Raw genomic sequence first — 22,401 nt, 5'->3', positions numbered from 1 at the left:
CACACCCTGTCATTTTAACAGTACTTAACAGCTGCCCAGGAGAGGTAAATCCCCCTTATCTGTCTGAAGATGGCAAATGTCCCCCAGTCCACTTTACTTAATTGGTATGGTGACCCCAGTTTTATAAATGAGGTTATAGGTTTCAGTGGGGCAACCTAGTTCACAAGCATGTTAAGTACCAGAATTAGGGTTTTAAGTCGTTTCTCTGATGCTAGCTAGCCACAGGCACTCTTGGGTCACACGCACAATATAGTGCCTCTGTCCAGAAGGGTTCAGATTTGGACCCACCTCACCTCATCAGAAATCCAGAGACCTCCCAACAGCTGCAGAGACTTGAAGCCTCTGGTTTAAATTCACTCAATCACCTCTGGGTGCTTCCCTTTCCTAGATACTATGTCTGGCTGGATGTGTCTGTCTTACAACCAAGAGAACACGAGGTCCCTTCTCTAGCGGGATTGAGTGAGAATGTCTGGATGCCCTGGTGTCAGACGCTTATGCTTCAAATACAAGAGAGGTGAGGGCTATAGAAAGGTAGGTTCCTAAAAGGTTTGCTGGATTCACTCATTACTAGTTTAACTACATATAATAGTGCTGGGAATGGAACTCAGGCATGGTAGACAAGTCTCTGCCACTGAGCTATATTCCCAGAACGCCCAGTTAAATTTGCATTTAAGATATAAATATAATACGTCCAAGTATGGCCCAGGAATGTTTGTGTGATACTTAGCTTAACACTGTTCGTGGTTTATCGGAAATGCTGGATCCCCTATGCTGCCTCCGGCGTCCCTAGAGCTAGGGTCGGGGAAGGCGGAGAGACCCCGCATTTATTTGACCGAGAAGGTTTGAACAAGAGTCATTTGGTAGAACGTCGGGAGCGAATGGCACCTCGGTACCACACCAGACCCGGGCGGAAGTCACAGTGCGCACTTCCGCCAGGCGGGGCGGTTGCCTGGAGGGGCAGTGACGTCGACGGAAGGGGCGGGTCCGCCGGGAGCCAGGCCGCGCCGTGCCGCGCCGGCCGGGAGGGGGCCGGAGCCCGGCCATGGCGGCGGCGGCGGCGGCAGGCGCCGAGGGGCGGCGCGCGGCTCTGGAGGCGGTGGCAGCGCCGGAGCGAGGCGGCGGGAGCTGTGTGCTGTGCTGCGGTGACCTGGAGGCTACGGCGCTGGGCCGCTGCGATCACCCGGTGTGCTACCGATGCTCTACCAAGATGCGGGTGCTGTGCGAGCAGCGCTACTGCGCCGTGTGCCGCGAGGAGCTGCGCCAGGTGCGCCAGCGGGGCGCGCGACGGGGCGCGGGGAGGGCGGACTCCTGATGGCTTTGCCTGCTCGATGTCCGGCCGCGGCCTGGCCGCGCCCGCTCCCTCCGGAGGCCGGGTGGTCGGTCGGGAAGCCAAGCGATCACCGGGCCTCCTGGGGCTGGGAGAAGCCAAAGGCGGCTGGGCCGGGGACGAGGAGCGATGCCTGTGGGAACTCTAAGACTGGGGACTTTTCCCTATGACCTGGCTGCGGGAAGGGCAAGGTCAGGTCGAGAGCCCTCCTGCCTGTGAATCTTTATTTTTTCGAGATCGTCACTGAGGTGGAGCAGACAGCCAGGGGGAACAACCTCCAGGGACTGTCTATCCTGGAAGCTGACTGCTCTGGGAAAAAAGGGTTAAACTGGACATTTCCACACTAGCTGGGCTTCTGGGCCCCACCGGTGACCCTTAGCTCCTGAGACAGCGTTTCCATTTGTAGAGTGGAGGTGATACCAGGACCCGATTCCTAGGAGCTTGGTGGTCCACAATTTTAGGAAGTTTTCTCCTCGTTACTAGTTCTAGCTTTGAGGTTTCCTTCTAGAGTGGTGGGAAGAGGATGTTTCTGATTGTCTAGACTTGGAAATCCCTGAGGGGGTCAGAGGGCTCATAGAGTGTACATCCACACTCCGGGGATGCCAGCTTTTGGTGGGGAGTATCCAGCTGAACCTCCTTTGGTTTGCTGCCCTTAGAGATCTGTTTGCTTTCAGAATTGTGAAATTACCTTGGTTGATTCATGGAAGGTTTTGGCTAGTGGCTTCTGCCAGGGAATCACCCTTTCCTGTTCTTAGAAGAGATGCAGAGATAGAAATAATGCCTAAAAATTGGATTTTTTCTTTTCCTTTTCTCTCTTTCTGTTTTTCTTTCTCTCTGAGACACTATGTAGTCCTGCCTGGCCTGGAACTTGTTATGTAAGACCATGGTGGGCTCAAACCCAGAGGTCTATCTGCCTCTTTTTTTTTGTTTTTCGAGACAGGGTTTCTCTGTGTAGTCCTGGCTGTCTCGGAACTCACCCTGTAGACCAGGCTGGCCTCAAACTCAGAAATCCACCTGCCTCTGCCTCCCAAGTGCTGGGATTAAAGGCGTGCGCTACCACCGCCCGGCTAAGTATCTGCCTCTTGATTTTTGAGATAAAATGCAGTGTATCACCATGTCCCATATCTGAGACAGGGCCTTACTCTGTAACTCTGGCAGTCCTGGAACTCATCTATAGACCAGGCTGGCCTCGAACTCACAGAGATCCTCCTGCCTCTGCCTCCTGAGGGCTAGGGCATTCCCCACCATGCCCAGTACATCCACCTATTTTTTTTCTTGGTATTTATCTCAAAAGAGTCAGCTGGAGTCTGGGAACATTCCCTAAGCATCTATGTTGTCCTGGGGAAGAGGGACTTAGACAGTAGTGAGGTGGGAGGGGCCTCACCCTACCCGGCAAGATCTGGGGTTCTCCAGAAGCCTTGGCCGGTGGCCTACTCAGAGGGTCTTGCTGGAGCTTGCTTTGCTGGCCAGTCTTCCACATGTTGACAGAAAGGTCTGACATGGGTTTTTCAGCACACCTGTAGTTTCCTTCTAGGAAGGAAGATATTTTGTAGGCCTTTATGAATGTAGTTCTAGCCTAGGCTCTGGATCTCACTCAGGAAGAGAGTGAACACATACACATATGGCAGCTGTAGCCAGTCTCTGCCCTCCCTCATTCTTTCTGAGCCTCACACCCTCTAAGAGCTGTGTGGCAGGGGCTGTTGACATGAACTGTCAGCTTGCCCCGCCTGGGGTGTGGTTTGGCACTATGTGCCCCTGGCCAAGCCAGGCTTCCTCTTGGACTTGCACCACCATGCTGGGCAGCAGGAGTTCTTGGGAAGTGGGGTGAGATGACACCTGTCCGGCTCAGCTTGGCCTCTCCGTTTATCCTGCTTTCCCTCTACTGGTGACCTAGAAGCTCCACCCTCGGCTCCGCCTTGTCCCTTACAGACCCCTTCGTTACCCTCTGAGTATGTCCTGTATTCATACCCAGAATCCCACAGTGGCCCTTAGTCCCTTCCTATGACCAAGTAAAAATTAGGAGGGATGTGTGTTAAGATGTCATATGAAGCTGGATGGGAGTGACACATACCTTTAATCCCAGTACTCTGAAACACAGGCAGGCAGGTCCCTGTGATCAAGGCCAAGCCTGGTCTACAGAATGAGTTCAGACAGCCATGGCTACACAGGAACCTTGCCTTAAAACAAACAAAAATGTCATGTGGAACCGGCCAGCTTCCTTTGCTGGGTGATACATTGTACGGGCTTCGGGGGCAGGGATGGGGGAATGGGGAGATAGTACAGTTTGAAGCTGCTGGCCTGGTGAAGAACCGTGGCCATCGGGACCTTTCATTCAGCATGGCAGCTGGGGCGGGCTGCCATCTAGTGTGAGGCTCTGGAGTTGATGGACAGTATTGATTCTATGCTGAGTAGTGGAGAGGTTTGTGTTCAGTCTTTCTTTAGGAGCTTCTTGTGTTCTTCTGGACACATCTCTCCAGAGCCATTTTCTCATCCTGTTGCTTTCTAACTTGTCATGTTTCTGGACAGGCCACACCCCCACCCACAAGCAGGAAGTGGGAGGGGAATGCTGAAGGCCTTCCCAGGATTATGCCAAGGCCCAGGTCAGCAGGCTGTACCTGATGACTCAATGGTATTTTTCTGTCGTAAATGCCTGTCTGTCGTCTGTAGTCCCTCCTACTCTTTTTCCAGTCTCACTGTGAACACCGTCTGTCCTGGAACTCACAGAGATCTACCCGTCTCTGCCTCCTGAGTCCTGAGATTCCTGGCCTTTCCAAAAGCTGTCTCTGCTCCTGTCCCTAATTGGACTCCCACCACACCTTTTTATGTGCACATCTGACACTAGTGCTGTGCTTAGATATACACGCAGGAATATATATGCATATAATAATAATTCCTTTCTTAATTAGAAGATTTATTTATTTATTTAGGATGGGGTTTCTCTGTGTAGCCCTGGGTGTTGTGGAATTTACTCTGTATACCAGGGTGGCCTTGAACTCAACAGAAATCCACCTGCCTTTACCTTCAGTATGTTGGGATTAAAGGTGTGTGCCACCACATCCAGCTGTTTTGTCTTTTATGTGTATATATGCGTGTTCTTCCAGAAGATGATGTTAGATCCCCTGGAACTGGAGTTGCAGATGGTTGTAAGCCTCTATGTGGCTGGTATGACCCAAACCCGGGTTCCCTGGGAGAGAAGGAAGCACTCTTAACCACTGAGCCATCCTTCCAGCCCCTGTACACTTTGATGCATGGTCCGAACCTGTCTTTTATCTGGTCCCTATTGAGCACATGTTGCATGTTGGAGGTGAAGAGTAGCAAGGCCCTCTGGTGACACTGCTGAGTAAGCTTCCCACCCCTTAGTCTTCTCTGGAACTGGGTTGCCAATCCCACACAGTCGATTCAGAAGCATCCCTGCCTGACCGCTGGATCGTGTGCTGCCCAGCCCACCCAGGGCTCCCCCAGTAGCCCAGGCTCACACCCAGACCTGGCCTATTTCCTCAGGCTATGACCCTCTTCCGAGGGCTCCTTAGTAACTCCTTGTTTCTGTCCCCTTACAGCCCAGGCAGATTATTTTTCCTGCACTTCCATGTTCCTTTGTCCCCACCTAGCTTCACAGGACTGTCTCTAGGAAGAGAGAGCCGGTCCTGCTAGTTGGACTCCTGCCTTACCCTCTGGGTACAGTGGGGACCCTCCTGGCCACCTTGCTCTTCCAGCACCTATCCAGGCAGTCAAGATAGGTGGTCCTGCTCTCCCTGCCTGAAGAGAGGCAGCTTTTCTGCCTGTCGCTACAGGCCTACAGGCTTCAGGCCCAACACACCTAGCCTTTGTCCTACACTGCCCATGGTCCCTTTCCTAAGCCTTGTCTTGTACTTCTTTTCCGTTCTTGAGCCAACCTGAGTCTTCCTTCCCTACCCCTCAGCCTGACCCAGGTGTGTATGCGGCTTAGGCCACCTCCATCAGACTGGTAGGCCTGGGTCCTGCTGGCCTGTTTGTGCTGTTAGATCCTTACCCTACTCCCATTCAGACTTGGCTTAGTGGCCCCTTGACACTACCTCTGTCTTGTAGTCAAATGATCGTGTTTCTTGGTTCTCAGCATCCGTGGCATAAGGTAAAGCAGGTTGAGTTCTCTCTCCTATATGCTCATCCCGTTCCTCTTGCCGCCAGCCAGGCTTTATAAGGAACGGTTTAGCTTCTGGTCTTACTCCTTGCAGGATGTATGCTGTCTCCCTGCCTCTCCTGGACACAGCTGCTCTTAATCCCAGGCTGTTTCCAGCGATGCTTTGTGGGTGAACAACAAGCCAGCATGTTTAGGGCATGGATCATAAGACAAGAGGTGGCACAGATGAACTCCCTACTTAGCTTGACCTCACTGGCAGCCCAGCAAAGGTGTTTAGACACTGTGCCCACAGCCCCGAGGTAGATGAACCTCTTCCATGCTAGCCTGCGATGCCACGAAGAGTAGATCCAAGTGCACAGCTGAGAGAGGTCCCTGGAGCTAGTGGCAGTGATGGGGGTGTCCCTGGCACAGCTTCCTTTAGGGAAGGAAGTTGATCCTCCGCTACGTCTGTTGGGCTTAGATGCTTTTTGGCAGCTTCAGGGAGTTTCCTCGGACTGCTCATGTGCCTGCCTGGGGGAGCTAAGTCGAGTGTGGCTGTATCTGGTGCTTCGTGGTCCTGTAGTTAAGCTCAGGAGTTTTCAGGCTCTGTGTTCTATCAACACTGTGCATGGTTCATGCCCCTGTGTTCCTTGTGGATCTAGGCTGGAGAGCAAACCTTGGGGATGGTTGGAAAGCATAGCTGGGTGTGAGCCTACCCCCAGAGTGTTGGGAAAGAAACTAGCATAGAGTTTAGGGGTTCTGTCCATACTTGGGACCTAAGAAAGCTGGCTTTGGAGGGGCAGTGCAGCCTATCCAAGGAATCCCCACTGGGAGCCCTCATTGGTGGTTTGCCTTTAGGGAGACCGCTGCAAGCTGGTGTGGTAACACATGCCTGTAATTTGGACACTTCAGAAGCAGGGGCAGGATTTTTGGTTTTTGATTTTTCAAGACAGGGTTTCTCTATGTAGCCTGGAATTTGTTCACCAGGTTGCCCTCAAACTCACAAAGATTCACCTGCCTGACTTCTATTTTTAAGGTCAAAAAAACAAAGTATGGTGTTTGGGGTGCAGTTGTTCTTGAGGCAGACAGAGCACAAGACAGGAAGTTCATCTTGTTCAGCCTTACCAGATAGGATTAGGCCACTGCTGACCTGTTCCTATCTGAGCCCTATCTGAGCTACAGGAAGCATGACTGCCCCCTGGTGGTGAACCTGGATGTCACATCTGTTCTCTAGTTCTTGTGGGGAACTTGGAATGAGAGGAGGCCTAGGCTGTCTGGGGCTCCAGTTGCTGCTGCCAGCTTAGGATTGTTGAGGGTGCCTCTTCTGTCTCTGCTTGGGCCTTGGCCATTCCACCCAGGTCTCAATCACCATTGTGTCTCTCCAGGTGGTCTTTGGGAAGAAACTCCCTGCGTTTGCCATGATCCCCATCCATCAACTCCAACATGAGAAGAAATATGACATCTATTTTGCAGATGGAAAGGTGTTTGCATTGTATAGGTGAGTGTTCTCAGCTGGAGAGACTACAGCTACTCCCCTCAGAACCAGGACTGGGGGAGTACATACATGGTGCTGGTGACCTCTGGTCTAGTAAGGTAGGGAGCTCCTGCCTCTCTAGTAAGGTAGGAATAAGGGGTGTCTTTGCTGTTTTAGCCTTTTGAGGGACACAAGAATGTGCAAACATTTAACTAAGGGTCTGAAATAACCCAGGAAGGAGATGAGTATCCTCCTCTCATGAAGGGCAAGGACCACAGACTTGGACTCCATGCCTTGTCCCTGGATGGGGGTCTGGCATGTGGCTCTGCTCTGGACAACACCTAGAGCCAACTGTGTGGGTGGCTGTGGTTTCTCCCTAGGCAGCTCCTGCAGCATGAGTGCCCACGGTGCCCTCACCTGCCACCCTTCAGCCTCTTCGGGGACTTGGAACAGCACATGCGGAAGCAGCACGAGCTCTTCTGCTGCAAGTTGTGCCTCAAGCACCTCAAGGTGCGCCTGCCCTGGGGAACCCCCAGAAACTGCCAGGCCCCCACAGTGCCTTAGGTTGCTTATAAATGGGCATGGGGCCTCCAAGTGGCTGTAAGGATCCTCCAGCCTTCAGTGGGCTCTAGGGCAGAGCTGGTACTATCAGGGTCCACTCGTTGCCCCAATGTTCCACCGAAAAGTCAGGCGTTTGGGAGCCCCAACTCTGTGTCCAGCCCTGTGTTCTCTGCAGATCTTCACCTATGAGCGCAAGTGGTACTCCCGCAAGGACCTGGCTCGACACCGGATGCAGGGTGACCCTGATGATACATCCCATCGGGGACATCCGCTCTGTAAGTTCTGTGACGAGCGCTACCTGGACAATGATGAGCTGCTCAAGCACCTGCGCCGTGACCACTACTTCTGCCACTTCTGTGACTCCGATGGGGCCCAGGACTACTATAGGTGGGTGGGGCTGGGGCTGCTTCAGGGAGTAGGGCCTGGAAGTATTATAGGTGGGCAGGACCTGGGATGCTGCAGGAAATGTAGAGGTGACTCTCCTGGGACTTTCCTGGGAGCTATCTGGTTGTATAGTAGATGATCTGGCTTCTGCTGACTCTGTCTGCCAGCGATTATGCATACCTGCGTGAGCACTTCCGGGAGAAGCACTTCCTATGTGAAGAGGGCCGATGCAGCACTGAGCAGTTTACCCATGCCTTCCGCACTGAGATCGACCTCAAGGCTCATAAAACAGCTTGCCACAGCCGCAGCCGGGCCGAGGCACGCCAGAACCGTCAGATTGACCTTCAGTTTAGCTTTGCGCCACGGCACTCACGCCGGAGTGAGGGTGAGCTAGGTGGCCATAGGCTCAGCCGGGCTTAGGTACTGGGACCTTCTGTGAGTATCTGCTTCCCAGGCTTCAGACCTAGGTGCCACTTAGACTCCTTCTACCCAACTGAGAGACACAGGAGGCACCCCTCGGCCTGTCTCCCCAGCATTCCGTGCTCACCTGAGCCTAGTGAGAGGGGGAAGCTTTTTGTCTGTCTGCTCACACCTGCTCCAGTGTTTTGCATTTTGGGCTTTAGAGTCATTGGGGTACTTCTCCACCTCAGGATACTATCACTCAAGCCCATATATCCCATCTCGAACGGTGGGGCCTAGGCCCCTGTCCTTGTACCAATTGGGTACCAATTTTTAGAGGTCACAGCTGGTTTGGATTCTGCGGTGTCTGAGCCTGTCCTTGTGGATCATAAGCTGTTGGGGGTGAGGAAGCCTCTGCCTTCCGGACAGCAGCACTGGCCTCAGTGTGGTTTGAGCAGCAGTTCTTTTGTCCTGCTTTGTTGGCCTGGGACAGTGACAGGTTATGTACTGACCACAGGAGTCGTCAGTGGTGAGGACTACGAGGAGGTGGACAGGTACAACCGCCAGGGCCGAGCTGGCCGGGCCAGCGGCCGTGGAGCCCAGCAGAACCGCCGGGGAAGCTGGAGGTACAAGAGGTGGGAGGATTTGCATACCACTGACATTCTCCTGGTGCCACCTCCACATGGTGGCAGCTGCCAGCAGTCAAGCTGGGACTAGGCCTGAGGTCAGTGGGCTCCAGCCAGAGTTCCTGGGGTCCTGAGGGTGGCAACAATGTTTGCTCAGCAAGTAGAGTCCTCTCTCTTCTTTACCTGTTGTAGCCAGAGACAGCAGACTCTGGGGGGAGGAATGGCACTGAGAGCAGAGCACAGGTGTGCCGGGAACCTGCAAAGCAAGCATGTGCCCAGGCTGCAGACTGAGCCCAGACACTGCCCATCTGAGGCTGTGTCTTTGGGTCTTGCCCAGTCTGAGGTCTTTCCTCACCTCTACTCCGTCTCAGGGAAGAAGAAGACCGTGAAGTGGCGGCTGCTATCCGGGCCTCTGTGGCTGCTCAACAGCAGGAGGAGACTCAAAGGGCTGAGGACCGGGAGGAGGGTAGCAGGCCTAAGAAAGAAGAAGCAGCAGCCAGGGTGCCTGAGGAATCCCGTGGCCACCGGCGTCTGCCCCGGTCTCAGGGTGAAGGCACAGGTAACCCAGTTACACCTAACGGCAGCTCTGCCTGGGCTTGGGAGAAGCTGCCAGCTCCTAGTCAATACCTCACATTCCCCAAGCCTGCCATCACAGCCTTACCTGGACTTATCATATCTGTAGGCTCCAAGGAAGCCTCAGCAAACGGTCCTGTAAGCCAAGAAGCCTTCCCAGCCACAGGCTCAAGCCCAGTGGTTGCCCCGTCAAAGTATGTGTGGGAACTGAGAAGGGCTGTGTGGTAGATAGGGGCAGATCTGGCCAAACCCTGATTATGAACCTCTAACCAGTTCTTCCCTTCTTGGACCCAGTACCCTTCCACCGCCCAACCCCAAGCTCAAGGATGAAGACTTTCCTAGTCTCTGTGCCTCCTCCTCCTCCTGCACAGCGGTTACCCCAGGCTCTGTAGGCTTGGCACTGGCCTATCCTCCCAGGGGCAAGAACACCTTCCAGGAAGAGGACTTCCCTGCCTTGGTTTCCTCTGCACCCAAGCCCAGCAGTGCCCACTCCAGCCTCATTTCAGCTTGGAATAGCGGCTCTAGCAAGAAAGGGAACCCATCCATCCCAGGGACCCAGGCTGTAATTGGTGGCAGCCAGCCTCCCCGGAAGGCAGGGAAGGGGAACCGGGGTGGCAGGAAGGGTGGCCCAGCCCCAGTGGATGAGGAGGATAGTGGTGGCCTCACTGTGCAGGAGCTGCGGAGTGTGCCCACCACCGTGGTTGTGTCTTCTTTGCTGGCACCAGCTGCTAACCAGAGTTCAGCCAAGGTTGGCAAGAAGAAGAAGGTGGGCTCTGAGAAGCCTGGGGCCACATCATCCCCACTGTTGCCCCCTGATCATACCCCAAAGCCCTCTGGGGCTGAGGAGGTCCCCGAAGCTCCTTTGAGCAAAGCTGAAGTGCCAGTAACCGTCGTTGTCAATGGACACTCAGAGGGGTCAGCCCTGTCACGGAGTACCCCAAAGGAACCTCCAGGGCTTCCAAGGCCCCTAGGTCCTCTCCCCTGCCCCATACCACAGGAAGACTTTCCAGCTCTCGGAGGCCCTTGTCCACCCAGGATGCCTCCTCCCCCAGGTATGTGTGCCTAATGCCAGTGGGTTCCTTAGGCTTCTGAGAAGTGCTGGAGTCATAGTGTCAGGCTGGAAATCTGCACATTGGTGGGGATGTGTGTTCGACTCCCAGTTCTCCTATTGGAGGACACAGCTATGCTGCTGAGTCCAGATGCAGTACCAGTACCAGACTGAGTACCAGTCTAGATGCAGGTGACACCTTGAGCTGCCACAGTTGGCTGCTTTATGGTACTTTGAAATGCTGGGGGCTCTCCATAGGGGGCCCACCACACAGAGCTCTGGCCCTGAGCCTGCTGTGAGGCTGGATGTGAATAGGCCAACCCCTGGGGCTGGACATGCAGAATAACAGGGCTAGTTGGGACCATGTTGATGCTCTTGATACCCTGCAGGCTTCAACACTGTGGTGCTCTTGAAGAGCACACCACCTCCACCGCCGCCCCCACCAGGCCTGGTGCCTCCCATCAGCAAGCCACCCCCTGGCTTCTCTAGTTTCCTGCCCAGCTCCCATTCAACCTGTGTTCCTAGTCCCACCACCACCACTACCATGAAAGCGTAAGTGGGGTGGGCTGCCTGACCTTTTGCCATTGGGAGCTAGTGGGAGGGTGCAACCTAAGCCACCCTAAAGACTCAAGCCTCTTCATCTGACTCAGACCTCAGCTGGCACCCACACCAGACCTCAGACCTCGGCTGGCACCCACACCACAAGCCTACTTACTTCCTGAGAATTTCCGGGAGAGGAACCTACAGCTCATCCAGTCTATCAAGGACCTTCTGCAAAGCGACGAGGCCTGCTTCAGCAAGTTTAAAAGCCATTCGGGAGAGTTCAGACAGGTGAGGTGGGAGCAGGAGGGAGGCTGGCCTGCCTTTGCCCGGGGTGAAAATGACTGTGCATCTCTGGGTGGCAGGGGATGATCTCTGCGGCTCAGTACTACAAGAGCTGCAGGGACCTGCTTGGAGAGAACTTCCAGAAGATCTTCAGTGAGTTGCTGGCGCTCCTGCCAGACACGGCCAAACAGCAGGAGCTGCTGTCTGCACACACCGACTTCTGCAATCGTGAGAAACCACCCAGTTCCAAATCTAAGAAGAACAAGAAGAATGTGTGGCAGACTAGCACCCAGCAGCTGGGCCTGGACTGCTGTGTGTGCCCCACCTGCCAGCAGGTACTGGCACACGGTGATGTCAGCAGCCACCAGGCACTGCACGCTGCCCGGGACGATGACTTCCCCTCCCTTCAAGCCATTGCCAGGATCATTACGTAGCTCCTGCTGGTGAGGGCGAGAGCTGTCACACCGCAGCGCCTCCTTTCTCCTTCCTTCCTCTTCCCGGCTGCTTGGCAGCTAGGTAGGGCCCTGGGAAAGCTGAGGCCCAGGCCTCCTGGTTAGCCAGGCCTGCCAGGTGGACATGAGGAAAGTTCTACCCTGTGCACGATCACTCATAAGTTCTGTCCCATGCTTGGCTGAGGGTCAGTCTGGGTTTGTGATCTTGTGGTTTTGGAATGTGCAGGGGAGGGAAAGGTTAGGCTGCTGGGACCTGAGCTCAAGGCCTCCGTGGCCTGAAGAGAGGTCTCCTGAGTCGAGCCTACAGCCCCAGAGCTGGCAGCTTCGGGTCCACTGGTGCTGGAGTCAGACGTCAAGTGTGTTGTGTAAACGATTGGCTGTTTCATAGAGAATGTTCCAGATTAAAAACAGACACAAAATTGTGCTACTTGAAGTTCAATCTTTTTATGAGACAAGTTAAATCTAAGATCTCAAATTGCCTCTGACATTTTATAAAAGACAGTTTATCTTGAAATAAATTTATTTTGCAGTACTGCACATAGCTGGTGTTCTGAGTATCTCTGCCTTGTAGTGTATCAGGAAGCCTGGGTACATACTTAATATATGCCATGGTGCAGGGTCTGCCACAATGCAAGGAGGCCTAAAGGACTGACTTTAGCAGCAGGGGTTTGTTCACAGGAAGAAGCTTTGAGTCCCACATGAAACTCTGGCACTACCCTGCTTTCCCAGAACAGAACTGGCTGTGTACGACAATTGAGTACCCATGAAACTGCCTTTCAAAAATGGAGGTACAGGGCCAGCAAAATGGTTCAGTGGGTAAAGGTACTTGCTGCCAGTCTTGACAATTTTAGTTAGATATCTAGAACCCACATAATGGAGAGAGAAATGACTACAGGTTGTCCTCCAACCTAGACGCACATTCGTGCATACATACATACATAGAGGTTTTTGAGTTTTTGTTTTTTCTTTGAGATAGGATCTCTACATAACTCTGGTTGTCGCCGGGCGGTGGTGGCACACGCCTTTAATCCCAGCACTTGGGAGGCAGAAGCAGGCAGATTTCTGAGTTTGAGGCCAGCCTGGTCTACCGAGTGAGTTCCAGGACAGCCAGGGCTACACAGAGAAACCCTGTCTCGAAAAACCAAAAAAAAAAAAAAAAAGAATGAGGTTATAATACGAAGGGCAGGAGGCTCAGAACTCTAGTTTAACAATGGTTATAGGGCTAGTTCAAGGATAGCCAGGCTTGTTTTATATGAGCCCTGTCGCTAACAAACCATTGCTAACCAAAAAAAAACAAAACAAAGCAGGACAAAAGGAATGTACCTGGTGCTAGCAAAGACTTAAAGAGCCCCTGGAACTAGAGTTATAGATGGCTGTGAACTACCATGTAGATGCTGGGAACTAAACCTGGGTCTTCTTGAAGAGCAGCCAGTGCTCTTATAATTGCTGAGCCATCCCTGTAGCCTCAGATGCATTTTTATTTTACATGTATGAATGTTTTGCGTGTGTGTGTGTGTGTGTTATCCAAGGAAGGCCTGAACAAGTCATATGTGTACAGTAACTAACAATTAGTGAAAAGAAGAAGCCATGCATTTGAGGGAGAGTGGGGAGGGGCTTATGGGAGGGTCTGAAGTGGGAAAGGAAGGGGAGAATTAGAATCTCGAAAACCTTTTTATTTTGTTTTTGTTTTTTTTTTAATTTTTGTTTTTTTGAGACAGGGTTTTTCTGTGTAGCCCTGGCTGTCCTGGAGCTCACTCTGTAGACCAGGCTGGCCTCGAACTCAGAAATCAGCCTGCCTCAGCCTCCCAAGTGCTGGGATTAAAGGTGTGCCACTGCCCAGCACGAAAACCTTTTTAAAGAGCTGCTGTTGCAGAGGCCCTGAGGCCCTGTGTTTGGTTCCCAGGACCCTCATGGCATCTCATTACTGTTGTAATTCCAGGAGATCTGACACCCTCTTCTGGCATCTTTGGGCACCAGACAGACATGCACATGGTACGCATATATACACTTGGGCAAACATTCATATACAAAAAAAGTAAAATTAAGTCTATAAAGTTTTCTTCCTTTGTTTGTTTGTTTGTTTGTTTGTTTTTCAAGACAAGGTGTCCCTACATAGCCTTGGCTATCCTGGGATTGGCTCTGTAGACCAGGCTGTCCTCAAACTGAGAGATCTGTCTGCCTTTGCCTCCTGAATGCTGGAATTAAAGGCATGAACCACCATTGCTGGGCAAGATAAAAAAATTTAAGCAGGAAATTATCCTGGTAGGGACAGGACAGTGCCAGAGGTCTGGTGATGTCCACATATCTGAAAGAAAGGCTCTTTCCTTTCCAGGAAGGAGCTGTCATAGGATTTGAATACAGAGCAGAGTGATAAAGGCCTACCTCTCTCCTAAGAACTAATCAAGCCCAGCTTTCTTTTTTGTTTTGTTTTGTAGACCAGACTAACCTTGAACTCAGAGGTCCATCCATCTGCTTTCTTAACTGAGGACTGAGGAGGGAGCCCCAGGGAACTGGGAAATGCTACAGAGATCAAGTAGAATCAGGGGCTTATGAAGGTGACCCCTATGGAGTAATGAGGCCCAGGTTCGTCCCCTAGGTGCCCATATATCCTACAGAATATGCCATCAATCTGGTCTCAGACAAAACACTAGAGTGTTCACATGGGCCAGATCTAAACATCTCCATAATATCAATAACACCTAACAAGCCAGGTGATGGTGGTACACGCCTTTAATCCCAGCACTCAGGAGGAAAAAAAGCAAGTGGATTTCTGAGTTCAAGGCCAGCCTGATCTACAGAGTTCCAGGACAGCCAGGGCTACACAGAGAAACCCTATGTCGAAAACCAAAGAGGAATGAAAGGCGTTGTGTATTGAGGCTGGGATATAGCTCAGTGTGGAAATCACCTACACAAAATCCTGGGTTCAATCTCTAAAACCAATAAAACATATGGTCGCTGATGCAAGCCTGTAATCCAAGCAGTTGGCAATCGGAGGCAAGAGGATCAACTGCAAGTTTGAGGCCACCGTGGTCTACACATCAAGTTCTAAGTCATCCAGGACTATATAACAAGACCTTGCTGATCTCAAGACAAATTTTGTGTGATTCCATTTATATAGACATAAGCATGATCATAAATCATAAATTAGAGGTTACCATGGGTGTGGTAGTAAACCCCATTAATTCTAGGAAAGGCAAGTGGATCTCTGTGAGTTTAAGACCAGTCTGGTTTATATAGCAAGATCCTGCACAGCCAGGGCTAAATAGAGAGACTTTGTCTCAAAAGAGGGGTGGAGACTGGAGTGATGGTTAGAGTTGATGTTGCTCTTGCAGAGAACGCAGGTTCAGTCCCCTGTACCCACAGCAAGCAGCTCACAATGCTTGTGACTCTACTTCCAGGAAGTCCAGAGCCCTCTTCTGATTTCCACAGACCAGCACAAATGTGGTATACATTCACAGACACATGCACATCAAAAAAAAAAAAAAAATCCTTAAAATGGGTGGAATAGGTGGCTGGGCCACGCACGGGTCAAACCATCTTTAATCCCAGGGATTAAAAAAGGAAGGAGAAAAAAGGAAGGAGAAAAAAGGAAGGATAAAAGCAGAGGGTCTTCAGCATTTCAGAGAGACAGAGCCTGCACTGAGTGGCAGCTTTTACCAGAGCAATGTGCTCTATTAAGGAATCGTAGTTGTGTGGTCTTTCTCTAGAACATGGGAATCAGCTTGATCCCCACCTTCCTACTCACTCCTGAATTATGGGCCCTGATGCCCTGAGACCACAGCCCCCAACACAGGAGGGAAAGGGACCAAAAAAATGATTCTAGGAGAACCTTAGTCATGGTCAATGCACTCACAGTCTTTATTGTAAAGAAGCTGCAGTTATAACAGGGGACACTGAAAATACACAATCACAGATTGTTCTTTCAGAAGAGAGAGGAATAGATCCATATATACAAAATTGTAAACATGTTCACTTAAATATCCACATGATTGGTCTATTCTACAACGTACAGGGTTGTCATTCAACTGCAACTCCACAGGGAAGCATTTTGTCTAGAAGAATGAGATATGGCAACGCGTTTGGTTTTGACTTGATGTGAAAAGCCAACTTCAAGCAATGCATGAGAAGTCTGCTACGCACAAGGACCCACACCTGGTCTGGGCCTTAAAAGGGGATAGAAGATAGACTAGGGAGGGACTGGTTCAGGAAGCCAAGGTTAAGCCATTTACATGAAAGACTCTCTCCAGTGACATCCTGGGCAGATGAGACCTTTTGTCCTCTCCTTATAAGAATCTTGTCTTGCCTGGCACCCAGATATCTAGTTGTCAGTTCCCTAGGGAAGGTTTTACTGAAGGGCAGGTGCTCAGGCCCATAGCTGTCTATACCTTCCTAGCCAGAAGCACCTGGGCAGGAGCCACACAGAGAGGGCCAGCTTATGGGGGCACTATGAGATGAGACCTTAAGACTTAGTCACAATCACAACACTGACAGGGCTGAGCTGCTCTAGGGATCCTGCAAGAGAAGTGGAGGGAGTCTCTGGACAGGGTGGACCTCCATGACAGGAGCCAGAGCAGTCACTGCCACCCACAGGGACATGGGACTGGGAACAAGGGCCATAACCCCTACCTAAGGGGACAATTAGTCTCTCTCTCCCTGGTCCCAGAAGCCCTTGCACCCTGCCCTGGAAGGCAGCTGGACTTCTGACCCTAGAGTGGACAGGTGAGCCCCTGGTTGGCTGGCCTATGAAAGGAATGCCTCCCAGGCCAGTCCACTCCAGGAAGTACTGTTTTCTTCTCAGGGCCTTAAGACTGAGATCTCTGGCTAAGGGGAACTTTGTGGGGGACAGTCCAGGCACCCCAAGGAAGCTACTCCCCTTGGTCCCAGAGGCCCACAGTGGTCACCTTCTCTGTCCCTGGCACGGTAGGACCCAGAAAAGGTCTCAGGAGGCCTTGAGGCCTACGGTGGTGAGGTGGCCTTCCAGCCCTGGCCAGAGCCTAACAGCTACTAATAGGCAGGCACCTGGTACCCTTTGGGGCTGGTGTCCAGGGTCTCGGTGAAGGGCGGGCTCTGGTATGTTTCTGTGCCCTCCACACCACTGCCTACTGGGTAGCCTGGGTAAGTCTGGGCAGCCCCAGTACCTAGCTGATCTGTGGCAAAGAGAGACATATCGGTGCCTAGGCGGAACCGCTGTAGGGCCTTCACGGTGAGCGCCACCTGGATGAGGGAACCAGGGTTAGCTGAGGAAAACCTGGAGACACCCCTACCCTGCCACCCACGAGACCCTCACTCACCCAGCTGAGAATGGAGAAGAAGCTGAAAGCGATGGCGGCACGCGCCGCATCCCCAGCCTGCGCGGTGCCTGGCCCTGGCGCTGTGCGTTGCCACTGATTGGTGAGGAAACAGAAGCCTACGAACCACAGGAAGGACCAGACCCCTGCAAGTGGGGGCTGGTGATCAGATGATGCTCCGCCACCAGGATCCGTGTTCTAGTTGAACCACAGGACCTCGCGCATTCAGAGAAGGTGCAATGTCCCTTAGGTTCACCAGCAAATTGCCATTCACATGACCTCCAACGTCCCGCCTCCTTCGAAGCCCAGCCTTACTCGGTCTATCAGTCACCCCTTTCTCTAGGCTTGCCAAGTGCCCTAAAGAGACACCTAGGTGCTTTCAACTCAAGACTCCGACCCTGTATTTGTAGGTCACGCCCTCTTATGGCTGGGTCCTACCGGCTCAAAACCCTGAGGAGCATTTCTCAGCCTGCCACAGCCCCGGAAGAAGCTCTGCGGCGGTCCCCGTGCCTGGTCACGTTTCTTAAAGGCCCAGTCACGTTCCGTCAAAGATCCTACGGTCTCCCCGAAAGTATCCCGCTCTATCTCTTCTCCGAGGCCAGCCACGCCCCTCTCGCTCACGCCTCTCGTCCGGCCCCAGCACCGCACCCTACATTAGGTCCCGCCTCTCACCGCCGGCCCCGCCCACCTGAGAAGCCTAGGTCCAGTAGCACTGCGCGGCGGCGGTCCCGGACGCTGCTGATCTGCTGAAAGCGCACATCGAGCACCAGGAAGGCCACGCAGGCGATGAAGGCCCCTAGACCTAGTACGACGCCGAAGCGGCAGGCTCCCGCGTTTCCGTTGAAGACGCAGCGCAGTTCTGGACCGCTGTCCGAGTTCACGTAGCCCTCGTTGACAATCGGCCCGAACACCGCAATAGAAAACACCTGCAGAACAGCAAGCGGAGCCTCACGCCACTGCCTGAGGCATCTGTTCCTCCTGTCAAGAGTCCAGGTCTCCATGCCTGCCCTAGAGTTTCTCCGTAACACCGAACCCATTTCCCACTCCTTCGTGTCCTGCGCAATTATTGAAAATAAAGGCCGGGCAGTGGTGGCGCACGCCTTTAATCCTAGCACTTGGGAGGCAGAGGCAGGCGGATTTCTGAGTTTGAGGCCAGCCTGGTCTACGGAGTGAGTTCCAGGACAGCCAGGGCTACACAGAGAAACCCTGTCTCGAAAAAACAAAAACAAAAAACAAACAAAAAAAAAAAACAAAAAACAAAAAAAGAAGCATTTAAGGAGTAATTAGCATTGCTATTTACATTTACGTTTGCATGGAGGTGGCGCATGCCTGTAATCTCAGCGATCAAAAGGTGGAATAAGAAGGACCAGGGGAAGACAGGTTGGCTACGTGAGACTCTAATAAAACAATACAGGGCCAATGATATAGCTCAGCAGTTGAGAGCACTAACTGTTCCTCTAGAGGACCTGTGTTCACTTCTCAGCACCCACATGGCAGCTGCCGACTGTAACTCAGTTACAGGGGATCCAGTGCCCTTTCTGGCCTCTGCTGGTACCAGACACACACAGCGCACACGAGATACATGTAATCAAAATACCTATAAACAAAAATATCAGTGGCACCACTCCTTTTTTTTGTTGTTTTTTTTCGAGACAAGGTTTCTCTGTGTAGCCCTGGCTGTCCTGGAACTCACTCTGTAGACCAGGCTAGCCTCAAACTCAGAAATCCGCCTGCCTCTGCCTCCCAAGTGCTGGGATTAAAGGTGTGCACCACCACTGCCCAGCCAGTGGCACCACTCTTACCCCCTTTATAAGGGGACATACATGGGTTCACATTGCACTTCTCAGGGTCACATGACTGATAAGAGCACCCATTCCTTAGGTCCTAGAACCTTATAGCCTTATAGCCTCCCAGAGTATACTTGAAGCGTGGGAACAGGAGCCTTTACCTATATGGATGACTTCCAGGGTTGTGGTGGGCCAGTGCACTGTGGAGGAGGAAGTCAAGGGGCAGCAAACCTTTCCCTTTTTGAACCTGACCTCTGCACACAGAACCTGCGTGTGCTCCTCGTTGTCTCACACGGTGTAAAGAAGCCTCGCTTGGAACGCTGGGTCCAAGAATGTCCACCAGCAATAGTGGGCATTTCAGAATTGATCCCCATGAGTAATCAGTTATAATATCAGTCAAGAGCATTGGGGACTCTAAAGGTGACCACTGATTTCTAAGGTTTGACCCAACCTCAGTATCTTCTGCCCACCAGTTAGTTCTCCAAGGCAGTACAGAAGCAAACCACAGTCATTTTAGTGCAGACAGTCTAGGCCTCCTGCATCTCTAAGAAACATCCTCTGACCTCACTTTCTATCATTCCGCTCTTCTCACCTAAACTCTTTGATAATGTAGTCATGAAAAATGCCACGGCATGCTCATGTTTCTTGAGAGCAATCCACAAGTCTGTTCCTCCTTCAGTCCACGAGGTCTTGGGGGAGGGGGTGGGTGTGCTCCACCCTGGGAACCGCCCTCTTCCAAGACAGGCACGGAGATTAGAGGACTGCCAGATGGACAAAACCCAAAACTTAGCACCCACCTCCTAAATCTTCTTGCCCTAGGACAGGCAGGACACACAGACAGGCAGGACACACACCAATGGGATAGATTACTCTCCATCTGTAGTTTCCATGCCATTTCCAGGAAGCCCTCCCAGATGAGTCCCTTCTAGCTACACCAGCCAGGAGCCTCCTTATCCTCCTTTAACTACAGCTAGACCTGAGGGGTCTGGGAAGAACCACCTCCCTTCAAATGAGCCTGGCGGATTTGTGATCAGGCAAAGGAAAGAAACTGCGCATTCCCCTTGGCTCCTATAACCCCCTCTTCCATCTGGAATTCAGTCCCTGATTCACTGGGAGAACCACATCCATCACTCTGTGCCCGCTTCCAGGTCGTGGGAACCGGAAAAATGAAAAGAAGGATGAGGAAGGGGACTGGATTAGACCTAAAGAGGAACTGAGGGCAGGGGGTGACCAGCAGTGACCTCTCAAGGTCTACTGGTAACAGCAGTCCCTTCCCCCGCCCGCAGGTGGGCACGCCTAGCCATGTGACGTCACCTCAACCTGCGGGGGGGGGGGGAGGGAGGGACCGGCGGAGAGGAGGGTGAGGGGCTATGGGCAGGGGGTGGATGAGGGTGGGGGACAAGGGACGCTAGGAGAGGCAGGGGACCGGGAAGGGGCCAGCTTAGGGGCCACTCACCCAGGAGACGACCCGCAACAGGGTCTGGGGCCGCCGCGCAAAGCTCACGGGATCAAATGCAGCTCCCGCACGGCCCGCGCCAAAGGATGCTCCCTCCATTGCGGGACCTGTGCCTTCTGTCCGTTGTCCCACCAGCCTGCCCTGCTGGAGACCTCCCGGGGCTGATGCTGAGGCTGCTGATGCTGTGGATGCTGCCTCTGCCGCCGCCTCCCGGGAGCGCGCGTCGGCTGCGGCGGGGGCGCGCGGGGCGGGGCCGAGCCAGCGCCCCCGACTAGGTCCATGCGCCGGGGTCTGAGCCCTGCCCTCGATCCTTCCCACTCGCTCTCCCCTGTATGACAAAGTCGGAAATGGGAACATTCTCAGGAGACACAGAACGAAGTCCTCATGGGGTTTAGAGGTGAGCAAGAGAAGGTAAGCTCAGATTTTGCCATGGCCAAGATCATCACCAGGACAAGTGCATTACCCTGCTTTTCTGACCGGGAGAGCCTTTTGGTGAGTATGTAAGAAGAAACTGAGGCCCAGCATCTTGACTTTTATATCACGGAGAGTGAACGAACCTCCAGCCTTAGAAGACCAAAGGTAGATCGCTGGGGGCCTTTCTCATTAGCCCTTGAATCAAGAAAATCTCAGCTCAGAGATGTGGTGCACAATTGTGTTGCCTGTGGCTCACATTCCCATTCCCCACCCCCACCCCATATTCTGGTTTCTCCTTCATAAGTCGTACCTTCCTAACAGGATCAGGTGGAAAAGAGTGGTGGCCACCTTCAGGGGTACTGTCTGAGAAGCAGAGTCCACTGTGACCAGCAGGAGTGAAGGTTGAGCATGTCTGTTCTCTGGCCAGGTCATTTCTTCCAGAAGCACTTTCCATCTCTGGTCTCCTGGTTGATCTGTAGCTAATTAATCCTGAGTTCAGGGAGGGGAGAAGTACCAGAGATAAGATCTTGTTCCATCTGTTGCCTAGTTACCCAGCCTCCCCTGGGATTCCCATAGACCCCCAGCCTGACTGATAGACCCACTTGATGCTTTTAGTGCCAGGCTGGTAGGAGACTGAATGGCTTCACCTTCGTGGTCACAGAAGCTACGGTGTAGTTAGAGATCATGGGTAAGACCCAGTTACCTATCTCTGTCTTCCTGGGACCCGAGCCAGGTATGAGGAAAGTTCACACATATCGAGACTACACACTTTACTTTGTGTGACCTGTTGTTCATTCTTCAGAGGGAAGTGTAGTTGGAGGAACCTAGTCTAGTCCCTGGGAAAGGCATTGGCTCTGGTCTGAGTCTCCTTCCAGTCTAGTTGGGTGCAGGTGATCATGCCCCCTCTCTTTTTAGCTATGAACAGATCTGTGTGATTACCCATTTCACCTTCTCCTCTGTCATTTTCATCAGCACCCAATGCATCGCGTTCTTTGAAAAACACAATTCTTGGGTTGAGTATAGAACTCAGTGGTAGAATGCCTGCCTAGCATGCATGGGGTCTTTTTTTTTTTTTTTTTAAGGTTTTTTGAGACAGGGTTTCTCTGTGTAGCCCTGGCTGGCCTGGAACTCACTCTGTAGACCAGGCTGGCCTGGAACTCAGAAATCCGCCTGCCTCTGCCTCCCAAGTGCTGGGATTAAAGGCGTGTGCCACCACTGCCTGGCGCATGGGGTCTTAAATTCTCAATGATCATCAAAACAATCAGTTCGTGGCCAAACTTCTAACTGCTCCCCTTAGCAGTAAATTCAAACTTTACCCATCTATTTCTATTACCTGTCTTTTCCTTCTTTCCCTCAAAACCCAGTATAATCAATCAAGCCCTTACCCTGCATCTGGCCAGGCACCTCCACCTGCCATCTTGCTTCGGATTCACCCATAAGCTCACACTTGCAATGTTTACCTCACAGCCCTTCTCACTGCTGAGCATTTACCCCTTTGTGTTGCCTCTGTGCTGACAGTTCTCAGATGCCAGCTCAAACCATGACCTTCCTTTACACTAGTTCTGCTTGTCTTGATCTGGATGACCTGTGAACAGGGACAAAATGGAGGTTTTGATTTACTTTCTAAAAATAAACCTATTGAGTTGTTGGTTTTCCCTCTTTTTTTAGACAGGATCTATGTAATCCTGGCT

The 22,401-nt window shown here is 52.3% G+C and overlaps 2 protein-coding genes across 3 annotated transcripts; one reads left to right on the top strand and one right to left on the bottom strand.

The window, feature by feature from the left end:
• The first annotated feature begins 1,042 nt into the window (after positions 1 to 1,042).
• Positions 1,043 to 12,297, top strand: Znf598 (zinc finger protein 598). Its single transcript, XM_028760763.1, has 12 exons — positions 1,043 to 1,264; positions 6,809 to 6,921; positions 7,278 to 7,407; positions 7,634 to 7,845; positions 8,010 to 8,227; positions 8,759 to 8,876; positions 9,239 to 9,426; positions 9,550 to 9,634; positions 9,735 to 10,492; positions 10,878 to 11,040; positions 11,139 to 11,319; positions 11,394 to 12,297. The coding sequence occupies exons 1-12, from the start codon at positions 1,043 to 1,045 to the stop codon at positions 11,745 to 11,747; spliced, it is 2,742 nt and encodes a 913-aa protein (XP_028616596.1). The 3' UTR covers positions 11,748 to 12,297.
• Positions 12,298 to 15,599: 3,302 nt separating this feature from the next.
• Syngr3 (synaptogyrin 3) lies at positions 15,600 to 20,518 on the bottom strand. 2 transcript variants are annotated; one of them, XM_028760942.1, is made up of 5 exons: positions 20,297 to 20,468; positions 17,742 to 17,979; positions 17,057 to 17,199; positions 16,904 to 16,979; positions 15,600 to 16,140 (listed from the first exon to the last, which is right to left on the bottom strand). In XM_028760942.1, exons 1-5 carry the CDS (start codon positions 20,393 to 20,395, stop codon positions 16,091 to 16,093), a joined length of 606 nt encoding a protein of 201 aa, XP_028616775.1. In that variant the 5' UTR covers positions 20,396 to 20,468; the 3' UTR covers positions 15,600 to 16,090. The 2 variants fall into 2 exon arrangements, with proteins under 2 accessions (XP_028616775.1, XP_028616774.1); XM_028760941.1 differs by having other exon boundaries at positions 15,600 to 16,979; positions 20,297 to 20,518.
• Between the last annotated feature and the right edge of the window lie 1,883 nt (positions 20,519 to 22,401).

Source organism: Grammomys surdaster, unplaced genomic scaffold (assembly GCF_004785775.1).
Source record: "Grammomys surdaster isolate TR1022 unplaced genomic scaffold, NIH_TR_1.0 126612, whole genome shotgun sequence".
In the NCBI taxonomy this organism is placed as follows: Eukaryota; Metazoa; Chordata; class Mammalia; order Rodentia; family Muridae; genus Grammomys; species Grammomys surdaster.
The sequence above is the reverse complement of the archived record's forward strand: the minus strand, read 5'-3'. Positions and strand labels throughout refer to the sequence as shown.